Raw genomic sequence first — 12,267 nt, 5'->3', positions numbered from 1 at the left:
TTGAGCTGTTCCAAATGGTTTTTATTTATTTTTTTTATGTTTATTTTTATTCTCCATACCACAAGGGACATATAACATCAGGGTGGACCAGGGACTGCCCCTCCCCCATCAGCCCAGGCTCCATCTGTACACAGCCCCAACCTTCTTGGAGGATGGAGGAGGGGGGGAGGTGGAGTGGGGGGGTGGGTCAGAAGAGGGGGCAGGCTTTTTGGGGAAGCCCCTTCTTTGGTAAGCAGGTTCAGACCATCTGTGGATTCACCTTCGGAAGGGCAGGGCACCGTGCGCTCTCTCTCACCCTTAGCTCGCCTCCCCTGCTCAGGAACTCACATGCCTGTAACACCCCACCCCTTGGGGAGGGGGGAGGAGGGGGAAACGACCCAGATTTTTATCGCTGTTGAGCAGGAAGTCGATGGTGAAAGCCAAGAAGTCAAGAAAGGAAGAGGTAGGTAGGTAAGTAGGTCAAGTAGGAGGGAGATGACCGGGGTGGGGGCCCTTCGGCTGAGACCTTCGGGAAGGCCCTTCCCCAGGGGAAGGAGAGTGGGTCACACCTCTGGGAGATGGACTCACTTTTCGGAGTGGGGTGGGGTGGGGTGGGGGATTCAACAGGAAGGGCTGGCCCAGGCCGGCCCTTGGGCTCCCCGCTTCCCCTCTGCTCGGGCCAGGCGGTGGAGAGCGATTCGTAACTGACACTACTCTACAATGCAATACTGTGGGTAGCCTGGAGGATGGTGGGATGGTGGGGGGGGGCAGAGGGGGGGTAAGAAAAAGGACAACCCCTCCCCCGAAAAGGATTTTAAAAAACAAAAACAAAAAAAAGAGAGCTTTTTATGTACAGAACATCCATTTTACAAAAGTCTGGCCAAGTACTGTGTACAATGGATGAAGCAGAAAACAGACGACATGATGCGTAAAAGGTACAGAGAGGAGCCAAACATTTCCACTTGTTTTGTTTTTTTCTTTACACCCAAGAACAACAAAAAAAAAATTATATTATAGATTTATATTTATATACGTATGGGGTTTTAAAAAAAAACAAACCCAGAAAACAAACAGAAAAAAACAAACAAAAACAAACCCAGAAAAGATGACACTGCTTCAAAAGTGAAAAGTCTTCCCAGAGGCTTGGAAGGAGACGCGTGTGGGTCTCCTCCTCTCCGCCTGCGTTGCAGCTCCGAAGCCCACCACCCTGGGTCTCCGGGTCGACCCGAGCCCAGCGCCTGGGGTGGGTGGTGGCAGGGAGAGAAAATGGAAGACAGATTCAGCTGGGCCTCTTTCACTTGGCCTTCCAACAGGAGGGAGGGGGGAGGTCAGCTCTTCCCCCATACCCAGCCCACCGGGATGGGGCTCACGGCACAAGGAGGGTCTGAGGCCGGGCACCAACAGGCCAAAATCTCCAAGAGTTACTCAACGGGGGAGAAATCAGCCCTCCGAAACCAGCCTGTCTCCATGACTGACTTGCCACCCCCAGCAGGAAAACCCAAGACGTACAGCGTCCATATTGGCTATTCGTTAGGACCAGAATCTTTTGCATATACGGTGGTTCCTGGTCGTTCGGCGTCCCTTCTCCTTTTCTTCTCCTCCTCCTCCTCCTCCTCCGAACCTGCTCAATGTACAGCTTTTATCCTTTCCGGGGCTGCGAGTGTCATCTGACCACAAGGCACAGCACGCAAAGCTTGGAGGGCCCGATACAGTCGTCGTGGCAAAACGCCCCGCAGCCCTGGCACATGATCATGGCTTTAAGGCTGCAGGAGCACTTGAGGGAGACCTCTTCCATGCCTTTGCCCGTCTCGGCAAACACCTGGGCGGAAAAAGACAGCCCGCCCCCCCGGGAAGAAGCCGTCAAGTGGGCTTTGGGGCCGAAGGGCCCGGCGTTGCCTTCCAGATTCCGGGGGAAAAAGGGGCTGCCGGCCGAAGAGGCGTAATTCAGACGGGAGGAATTCAGCTGCAGCTTGGAAAGCTTCCCGTAAATCGCCTGCTTGATGTTGAGCTGGGAAGGGAGGGAGGAAGGCTCCAGGGGCCCCGGCTCCTTCGGCAGCTTGAAAAAAGCCAGGTCCCTCACCAGCGGGAAGCTCTGCCAAGGCTCCATCAAGTGGGGAGAGCCCTCTTTCTGCTGCTCCCTCTTTCTCTGGGCCGAGGCCGAGGCCAGGACCTTCTTGTTCTCCACTGACCCACCGTTCCTCTTGGAGGGCCAGTCCTCCCTCGCGGGAGGCAAGCGGGCTCCAGGGGCAACAGCCTTGGGCAGGGGAGAGACCAGTTTGCTGTGGGACAGCATGCCCCACATGGGGAAGGGCTCCGAGCCTTGGGGCTTCTGGGCCTTGGCTGCTGCCCCGCCCAAGACGCCCGAGCCGAAGACCTTCCTGCCCAGAGCCGCGGGGGTTTTCTCGGCAGGGCCGTTGCTTGGCTGCTCCGGTTCCAAAGATGTCAGACGGAGGGGGGCCTTGGGCCCCGGGGCCGTCTTCAGCTTCTCGTCCAGGTTCCCGATGCCAGCCGTAGAATTTGTCCTGGGAGGATCCGTTTTATCGGGGCGAGGACAGGAGAGAGAGATTTGATTCTTCCCCAGATTCGAGAGATCTGTTTCCGGGGACTGGCTGACGACTTGATCTAGGGATCCCGAACTGGGACTCTTCTCTGGAGGCAGGGAGGCAATCTCTGGCAGGCAGGCCCTTTCGGCAGAGTCCCGCAAAGGTCGGGGCGCCCGCATGGCCTTCCTGGCTGAGTCACTCAGGCCTGTCCCCTGCCTGGAAGAGGCGTCCTGCGCGAGGCGTTCACTGCTCTTAACCGCCTCGGGAAAAGGGCGGGTTTCTGCCGGGGGCTTGTCCCGAGAAAAGGCTGCAGCCACCTCGGAAGAGGCCGAGGGAATGCTTTTGGGAGGCAGGCCCTGGGTGACTACATGCCCCTCGAGGGGCTTGCTTGCTGCAGCGGACAGAGGCTGGGGGACGCCCGAGGGTGGCCTTTCCTGGACTGGGACATCAACAGAGAGAACCGATTTCCCTGCGCCGAGGATAGGAGTGGGCAACCTTGTCCTGCAGCGTGAGTCGACGACCCCTATATCCGAAGGCAAATCTTCCCTGTTTTCTAAGAGGACCTCTCTGCGTTCCTCCAGGTGTCTCTGGTGGGGCCCTTCTTCCCTCTCTTCAGCCTGGCGACAATCCCTGTTTATCTCCAAGTTCTCATCATCAACGCTCAGCTCAGCGTCCAAATCGGAGGCCGTCTCTGTGGTCTCACTGAGCAGACTCTGGGCTTCCTCGTCGCTGCCGGGGCTGGCGCTTGGCCCTGCCGCTGCCCGCTGTCGGTCGGTCTCTACCTCCATGCCCGAAGATGCCACTACTGGGGACAAGTGGCTCTCGTGGGCGCTCGTCTCAAAGCAAGGAGGGAGCGGGCCTGTTGTTGAGTGGGAAGCTTCCTCTGGGCTACTTGGGGCCTCTCTTCCGGGACTTGGGGTGGCCCTCTGAGTCTGGGGTGGCGGGAGCTCCATCCCAACAGGACTGGGGCCCTCTGGAACGCCCTCCCATGCAGGGGAGCCCAAGGCTTCTGAGCCAACTCTTGTGCTGCTCTCGGAAGCCAGGTCCCCTTCACGGCCCTCCTTCCTGCTCGCGCCTCCCAAGGGGCTGTTTTCAGAATCTCCTAACCAGCCATTGTTCTGCTGGCTTCCCACGGGAGATTCCCTTCTCTCCTTCCGATTACAGCCCTCCGGAGGAGCACCTTCTGGAAAAGGCCTAGGATCATCCAAAAGTTGGCCAGGACAACCGGCCGGCACTTCCGTCGCTCTGCGATCCGGGACGCTGCCTTCCGAGGACTCCTCCAGCTGGGCAGCAGCTTCCTGGGAAGGAAGACTCGTGGCCTGTCCACCCCGCTCGAGCTCTCCGGCCCCAGAAGGCAAGCTCGCTTCAGGCCCCTGCCAGCCGGTGGTCTTCCCTCCTAGGTGGGAAGGCGGCAATAGCTGTGCTCGCTGTAAATCTGACCAGCGCTTCCCGCGAGTTCTCTTGCATCGCCAGTGCTTGGTGCGGTGGCTCCTGGGTGGCCGGACCCGGCTGTTGTTGTTGCTGCCGCGACCACCACCACCGCCTTCGTCTGGGCTCCGTCCGCTGCCTCCTCCTGGCCCACCCCCACCTCCAATGGTGGAGGCAGGAGCAGCAGCCGCTCGCTGGACTCGGCCTTGCAAAGGACAGGCCTCAGAGTCAGCAGAGGCTGGGCTCCCCCTTCGGTCCGGCCTGACGGGTTCTGGATTGGGGATAATCCGAGGACATATCTGGTAGGCTGGCTGACCTTTAACCACCCAGGGGGGTTTGATTCGGGAAAGTTGAATCTGGAGAGAACAAAGAAGAACAAGAAGGGCATTAAGAGCACGTCCTTCAGGCCTGCATGCTAAAAGCTCCTCCCCCACTTATTTTTTAGAATTTTATAATCGTTCAGAAATATTTAATTATTAGAAGGAACCGTCCCTAGTACTCTTGAGAGGCAGAAGCATACGGGTCAAGAACTATAACTCCCAGAGTCCCCTGGGAAAAGGCCTGGAGACAGGGGTCTCTTCCTTTTTAGGTTTAGCGCTAAAGGGCAAAGCCACACCGGGACTACCCTCAGCTACCTTATGGTTAATTCAACAATAATGGAGGCTTTTCTATTCCCAAGAGAAAAGTTAGATAAAAAAGTTATTTTATAAATAACTCAAAATGGGGAATATACCCAAGACACCTTCCTGCTAGGTTCCCTACAAGAATGCTGAGAGAGAATGACTGGCCCAAATTCACCCAGCTGCATTTTGCGCTGAAGGTGGGACTAGAATTCCCAGTCTCCTGGGGATTGGCTCAAAGTCACATAGCCAGCTTTCATGGCCGAGGCAGGACTAGAACTCCCCGTCTCCTGGGGATTGGCTCAAAGTCACCCAGCTGGCTCTAAGGCGAGACTAGAATTCCCTGTCCCTTGACGATTGGCCCCACTGCCACCCAGCTGCCTTTTGTATCTAATGCAGGACTAGAATCACCAATAGTCTCCTGGTTCCTAGCCTGGTGCTTTCACCACTAGATCAAACTGGATTTCCACCCTGGCATTCCTGTTAAGATCCTTTCATTCCACCCCAGTGGTGGGTTTCAAATTTTTTTACTACCGGTTCTATGGGTGTGGCTTGGTGAGCGTGGCAGGGGAAGGATACTGTAAAATCTCCATTCCTTCCCCAATCCAGGGGAAAGTTACTGCAAAATTCCCATTTCCTCCCAATCTGCTGGAACTTGGGAGGCAGAGAATAGATGGGAGTGGGGCCAGTCAGAATTTTTACTACCGGTTCTCCAAACTACTCAAAATTTCCGCTACCGGTTCTCCAGAACTGGTCAGAACCTGCTGAAACCCACCACTGTTCCACCCCCTTCTAGACCGCCCCCCCTCCCCTGAGAGCCTACTCACTCTTCCTCCCCTCCCTCCTGGCCCAGAGGAAACCCACCCTGGGGCCTGAGCTGAAGGCATGTTAGCAAGTCAGCCGGTGACTGCTTGAGCCTGAGGCCTCGGGAGAAGCCAGGGAAGCCGAGAACCGCCTCTCATCCACCCACCCACGCACCCACCCACCCACTGAGGCAGGGAGCAGCTCCCCGACCGCCTCCTACCCGGATGGGAGGGACTTTAGGCTCCTCTTTGGTGGGCTGTGGCTTTTCTGGGTGAACACTTTCAATTGTGTTACGAAAGGACTGACGGTCGTCAAGCCGGGGCTTCTTTTCGGGGAAAGAGGGAGAGGCGGGTTGCTCAAAGCATTTCCTCTTCTGCTGATCCTGCGGTCCCAGAGGCAGGCTGGGAATTCTGTCCGGAGCTGCAGCCGCCGCCGCCGCCACAACCTCGTCCACCTTGCTCAAGACCTTGGTCACCTCCGGGGACATCTCGGCCAAGGGAGTTGCCCGGCTGGCTTGGCACTCGTTCGTGGCGGGATTGGCCTCTCTCTCCTCGGCAGGCGTGGCCTCCGCAGACGAGGAGGAGGAGGAGGCCTCTTTGGCAGGGGAGGAAGGCTCCGCTTCACGCAATTTATGCCGGTTCCGGCGGTTCCGGCAGCGGAGGGAGCGCCTCTTGAAGTGCCCGTCAGGTTGGTGGGTTGTGGGAGTGCAGGGTGCCCTGGTGGGGCCTTCTGGGGAGGCCGCCGTGGTCCTCTTCTCTGCTTCACTGGGGGCCGAGTTCTGCTCTTCTGTGGTCAAGCCCAGCCTGCAAGGGGGAGGGGGGTAAGAATGGAGTCAGTTGCCAGCTTAGCCCACTAGCCCGGGGGCCTCTCCAAACTTGGAAATTTTAAGACTTGAGGACTTCAGCTCCCATTGAATTGAGGCGAGGCTGGCTGGGGAATTCTGGGAGTTGAAGTCCACCCATCTTAAAGTGGCCAGGTTTGAGAAACAGTGCATTAAATCGGAATTTATATTTTACCAACAAAGAAATAAAGGGTAGACTAGTAGAGATCTATTCCAAGCTATTTAGCTCTCATGAGCTAGCTGTACCCTTCTGGGATTTGAACCCGGGCTACTTGGAAGCGGAGTGATATGCTCCATCCCATAATTGTGTAGACCAGGTTGCCCTGATAAAAAACAGTGCATTAAATTATTAAAAACAAAACCTATTTTTTGTTCTTGTTGCATTGAGTCTGTTTTTGAAAATAACAGCCCTGTGTATTGCTGCACTGGAATTATTTCTGTCTGCTGAAAAAAACAAACAAACACGACTGCCCTTTGCTTTAGCATGGTAGCTTTTAAGACTTGTGGAACTTCAACTCCCAGATTTCCCCAGACAGCGATGCTGGGAGTTGAAGTCCACAAGTCTTAAAGGGGCCAAGTTTGGAGAGCCCTGCGCTAAACAGAAGAAGCCTGGCCAGGGACCCCCGTTAGGTTTTCCTGGGAGGAATGTCGCAGAGGCTCAGTGGGCTTTCCTTTCCAGGAGTTCTCACTGAGCACCTCCCCTCCTCATGACAGGCAGGGAAGGTGTCAAGGAGCCCTTTGTGGGTCTAGGGAAGGAGAAACCGGTGGGGCCTTTGCCCTGGCAACAGTGATGGGAAAACAGGACCTGCTGCCACAAAGACGGCTGGTTATTTATTCAATTTATACACTGCACACTAACTTACTTCTGCCCATAGTAGTCCTCGAAAAACCGCTCTTTCCAGAGTTCCGTTTTCTTTTCCTTCTCCATTTCTTGCCTGATGCGGACCTGCATCTCGTGAGTAAACTCCCCTGGAAGGGACGGGAAAAAAAAAAAAGAATCACGAGTTTATTTGGCTTCGTAGAAACACTAGAAAAGAAACACAAGGAAGAACAACTAGGGTGATTCAAGGCCTGGATGATTCAAGACATATGAAGAACGGTGGCAGGAATTGGGTTTGGCCAGTCTAGAGACAAGGAGAACCAGGGGGACATGATAGCAGCCTTCTAGTATTTGAGGGGCTGCCACAGAGAGGAGGGGGTCAACTTATTTTTCCAAAGCACCAGATGGCAAGAAAAGAAACAATAGAAACTAATCAAGGAAAGAAGCAACCTGGAATTAAGGAGGAACTTCCTAACGGTGAGGATAATTAACCAAAGGAACAGCTTAGCTTCAGAAGTTGTGGGTGCTCCAACACTGAGGTTAAGACGAGATTAGACAGACATTTGTCTGAAATGGGATAGGGTCTCCTGCAGAGGGTTGGACTAGAAGACCTCCAAGGTCCCTTCCAGCTCTATTGATTGATGGAAAACTAACAGCAGTAAAAGACCCAATGGTCCATCCTAGCTGCCCTTTGAGAGGGTTTTTTTTTTGGTTTCTGTTTTCTTTTTAATTTATTTTTTATTTGCTTATTTGTCTCCCAGATGACAGACATATCCCAACCACGTTTAAACTCAGTTACTGATTCACAAGTCTCCTTCAAATGTTACAGGTAGTCCTTGACTTACAACAGTTCATTTAGTGACCGTTCGAAGTTGCAAGGGCACTGGAAAAAGTGACTTGTGGCCATTTTTCACACTTACGACTTTTGCTGCATCCCCAGGGTCGTGTGATCAAAATTCAGACGCTTGGCAACTGACTCCATTTATGACGGTTGCAGTGTCCTGGGGGTCACATGAACCCCCTTTGTGACCTTCTGACAAGCCAAGTCACTGGGCAAGGCAGAGTCACTTAACAACCGTGGTGCTACTTAACAACGGCAGTGATTCACTTAACAACGGTGGCAAGAAAGGTCATAAAATGGGGCAAAGCTGGCTTAAGAACAGAAATTTTGGGCTCAATTGTGGTCGTAAGTCGAGGACTACCTGTACTTTTGAATTTCCCCCCTCTTCGTCAGTTTGAGGTTATACCCCCCGGGCTAAAGACCTCGCCTAATCATATGTCATTTTGCCAAAGTCCTTGATTACTGACCGCTTCATTCAATGGCTGAAAAAAAAAAGCAGATTTATGAGGCTGCGCTTGTTTGCTGGGAGGTGAATTCCACAAGTCATATAGGGGCCGTAGTTCCCCACCCCTGTTCTAGGCCAACGCCTGCTCCAAGGATGGGCTTGCCCCCTCCCCCCTCAATCCTCATCCCAGAACCAGCAAACCTACCGTCTGCCAGCCTCTCCCGCCAGCTCTGGGCAGCATGAGCAAAAAATTCGTTATTTAGGGCGCTTCCACTCAGACGCAGCAGTCCGTCTGTCCCAGGCTGGAAGGGAGGAAGAGTGTGTTAAGTACAGTGCGCAAACCTTTACCGACTCCCTTCCAAAGATGGGGAAAGAGAGGTAGGGGGAAAGAAAGAGAGAGAAAGAGAGAGAGAGATAATGAGAGAGAGAGAGAGAAAGAGAAAGTAACAAGAGAGAATGATAGAAAGAGGAAGAGAGAGGGAAAGAGACAGAGACAAGAGAAAGAGAGAGACAGAGAAAGAGGGAAAGAAAAACAGAGCAAAAGGGAGACGAGAAACAGAGAGACATACAGAGAGAGAGAGTCATAGACAAAGAGGAGAGAGAGAGAGAGAGACAAAGAAACAGAGAGAGTGAAAGGGGGAGAGAGAGAGAGAGAGAGAGAGAGAGAGAGAGAGAGAGACATCCTTACCTGCCTGTCTACTTCAGGGAGGAGGAGGAGCAGCTGCTGCTGGAAGTGCAGGGGGAGGGCATTGAAGGTCCTGGAATTGATCAGCGCCCGCAGGTTTGTGTTCACCAGAATGGAGCCCGGCGTCTCAAAGTCTATGTCGTCCCCCCTGTTCCTCTTCATTTGCCCTGCAGTTCCCAGAAAGCAACAGACAAGCAGAAATGTTTACGTAGCCGAGATTCAAGAGACACTCACACAGCTCTAGTTTCTCAACACAGGGCAGCTTTCTTGGAAGTTGCTGAAAGGCGGCCTCGCCAACTGTCAGGCGCAGACAACCGGATCCACACGCCAAGAGTTCAAGTCGCTATGGTAGTCCTCGATTTATGACCACCAATGAGCCCCAAAATTTCCGTAGCTAAGCAAGACAGTTGTTAAATGAATTTTACCACCATTCTCGCCACAGTTGTTAAAGTGAATCACTACAGTTGTTAAGTTAGTCACACGACTGTTAAGTGAATCCAGCTTCCCCGTTGACTTTGCTGGTCAAAACAGCTCAAAAGCTGGTGCTTGCAAAGATCCCTGGGACACCGCAACAGTCGTAAGTATGAATCAATTGCCAACCCCCCGAATTTTGATTGCATGACCATGGGGAGGCTGCAACAGTCATAAATGCGAAAAATAGTGGTAAATAACTTTTTTCCAGTGCAGTTGTAACTTCAAACAGTCCCTAAATGAGGCCCCTTTGATTCTATGGTTTCCCATTTTCCTCACAACAACCCCTTGAGGTGGCTGAGAAAGAGTGATGGACTAAGATAAGAAGAATAAGAACGGCTGCAGGGTTTGGGCTTGGCTAGTCTAAAGAAAAGAAGAATTAGGGGTGACATGATGGGTAGTCCAGTATATGAGGGGCTGCCACAAAGAAGAGGGGGGTCAAATTATTCTCCAAAGCCCCTGAAGGCAGGACAAGAAACAATGGATGGAAACTCATCAAGAAGGGAAGCAACCTGGAATTGAGGAGAAACTTCCTAACAGTGAGGACAATGAACCAGTGGAACTGTTTGCCACTAGACGTCGTGGGTGCTTCATCACTGGAGGTTTTTAAGAAGAGACTGGACAGTCACTTGTCTGAAATGGTATACAGGGTCTCCTGCTGGAGCAGGGGGTTGGACTGGAAGACCTCCAAGGTCCCTCCCATTCATTCATTCTAAGATCTCCCCTCCTCCCCGCGTGCCTCTTGCTCCCTTCCTCCCCATCCTTTATCAATTTTAAGCTAATTTAATATTATTTATTGTTTTTATTAGTTTTTGGTGTTTGTAAGCCACCTATGGCATATAAAATAATAATTTTAAAAAAACTAAATTAGTAAAACAGATATTGCCACCAGGTGATCATCTTAAGTCTCTCTCCCATTCTGGGGAAACCTGGCACTCCCTCCCTAGCCTGCCCTCCCCTTGAAAAACTAATCAGAGATGGAAGGTTACCAGGAATTACCAGGGCTGGAGGCTAAAATGGACAATTAACCATCCAAGATGCCAAGAGCAAACTATATCCTATTGCTGCCAAGGAAAATGCCTTTTATTTATGTTATGCCTCTGCCCTGCGTATATGTGTGTGTGTGTGTTCACCTAGGAGGAGCTTTGCTTTAAGACAACTTGCAAAAATAAACCCGGGCTTGTCCCTGATGGTCTTTTAAGAGGATTTTAAATCATTTATTTATTCCAGCCTACGTTTGGTTAAGTTGAATGGACCGAGCTTTTAATCTCTTGCTACTTGTTATAATCAGGTACTGAGCACCGTTTGTTAATTCTATGGTTTGCCACAATAGGGGTGATCCCTTGTCAAAATAGTTACCATTTTCTTGCTGAGTTCCAAACCTACTTTGAAGAGGGGTGTGTGTGTGTGTTGACTTTATGCACGGTCACTCATGCTCTCGTGACATCTCGCCTGGACTACTGCAATGCTCTCTACATGGGGCTCCCCTTGAGGAGCACCCGGAGACTCCAGGTAGTTCAGAATGCGGCTGCGCGGGTGATAGAGGGAGCCCCTCGTGGCTCCCATGTAACACCCCTCCTGCGCAGACTGCACTGGCTGCCTGTGGTTTTCCGGGTGCGCTTCAAGGTTTTGGTAATGATCTTCAAAGCGCTCCATGGCATAGGTCCGGGTTACTTACGGGACCGTCTACTGCCACTGAATGCCTCCCACCGGCCCGTGCGCTCTCACAGGGAGGGACTCCTCAGGGTGCCGTCGGCCAGGCAGTGCCGACTGGCGACGCCCAGGGGAAGGGCCTTTTCTGTGGGGGCTCCCACCCTCTGGAACGAGCTTCCCCCAGGACTTCGTCAACTTCCTGACCTTCGGACCTTCCGCCGCGAGCTTAAGACACATCTATTCATTTGCGCAGGACTGGACTAGGGTTTTAAATTTTTAAATGACTAAATTTTAGATCTGGTTTTAAATTGGGTTTTATTGTTTATATGTCTATTTTAAATTTTGGCCTATATAATAAGTTTTTTAGATGAATGTTTTACTTTGTATATTTATGTGTTTTTATATGGCTGTACACCGCCCTGAGTCCCTAGGGAGATAGGGCGGTATAAAAGTATGAATAAATAAATAAATAAATAAATAAATTGACTTATTTTCCAAAGAAGCCGAAGGCAGAATAAGAAACAAAGGACGGAAACTAGTCAAGGAGAGAAGCAACCTGGAATTGAGGAGGAATTTCCTGACAGCGAGAACAATTAATCAATGGAACTGCTTGCCACCAGAAGTTGTGGGTGCTCCAACACTGGAGGTTTTTAAGAAGAGACAGGACAGCCATTTGTCTGAAATGGTATACAGTCTCCTGCCTGAGGGGGTGGGATGGGGTGGACTAGAAGACCACCAACGTCCCTCCCAACACTGTTAAAACTGGTAATTACTTCCAGTTTTCTGCAAAAACCAGCCCCGGAGTGAACCATGGATTCATTTATTTATTTTATTTATTTATTTATTTTATTTTATTCGATTTTTATACCGCCCTTCTCCCGAAGGACTCAGGGCGGTGTACAGCCAAATAAAAATCCGCAATATACACTTTAAAAACAAGACTAAAACAAAACATATAACAAGATGGCCAAAATTTAAAAGAGTTTAAAACCCTAAAACAGGGGTGTCCAAAGTTTTTTTGGTGAGGGCCAAATACAGAAAAATAAGCAAAGGCACGGGCCACACCATTGAACGGGGGTGCTAATTTTTTCGTACCAGTTCTGTGGGCGTGGCTTATTTTGGGGTGTGGCTGAGGAA

The 12,267-nt window shown here is 51.7% G+C and overlaps 1 protein-coding gene across 1 annotated transcript in view; it reads right to left on the bottom strand.

The window, feature by feature from the left end:
- Window positions 1-12,267, bottom strand: part of ASXL1 (ASXL transcriptional regulator 1) — a 49,513-nt gene continuing 37,246 nt past the window's right edge. The window contains exons 8-12 of the mRNA XM_058178870.1: window positions 9,010-9,173; window positions 8,527-8,623; window positions 7,079-7,184; window positions 5,595-6,177; window positions 1-4,306 (exon numbers count right to left, since the gene is read on the bottom strand). Coding sequence (XP_058034853.1) covers window positions 1,643-4,306; window positions 5,595-6,177; window positions 7,079-7,184; window positions 8,527-8,623; window positions 9,010-9,173 — 3,614 coding nt within the window. The 3' untranslated portion in view covers window positions 1-1,642. The remainder of the gene's footprint in view (window positions 4,307-5,594; window positions 6,178-7,078; window positions 7,185-8,526; window positions 8,624-9,009; window positions 9,174-12,267) is intronic.

This window comes from Ahaetulla prasina, chromosome 3, assembly GCF_028640845.1.
Source record: "Ahaetulla prasina isolate Xishuangbanna chromosome 3, ASM2864084v1, whole genome shotgun sequence".
Lineage (NCBI taxonomy): Eukaryota > Metazoa > Chordata > Lepidosauria > Squamata > Colubridae > Ahaetulla > Ahaetulla prasina.
The sequence above is the reverse complement of the archived record's forward strand: the minus strand, read 5'-3'. Positions and strand labels throughout refer to the sequence as shown.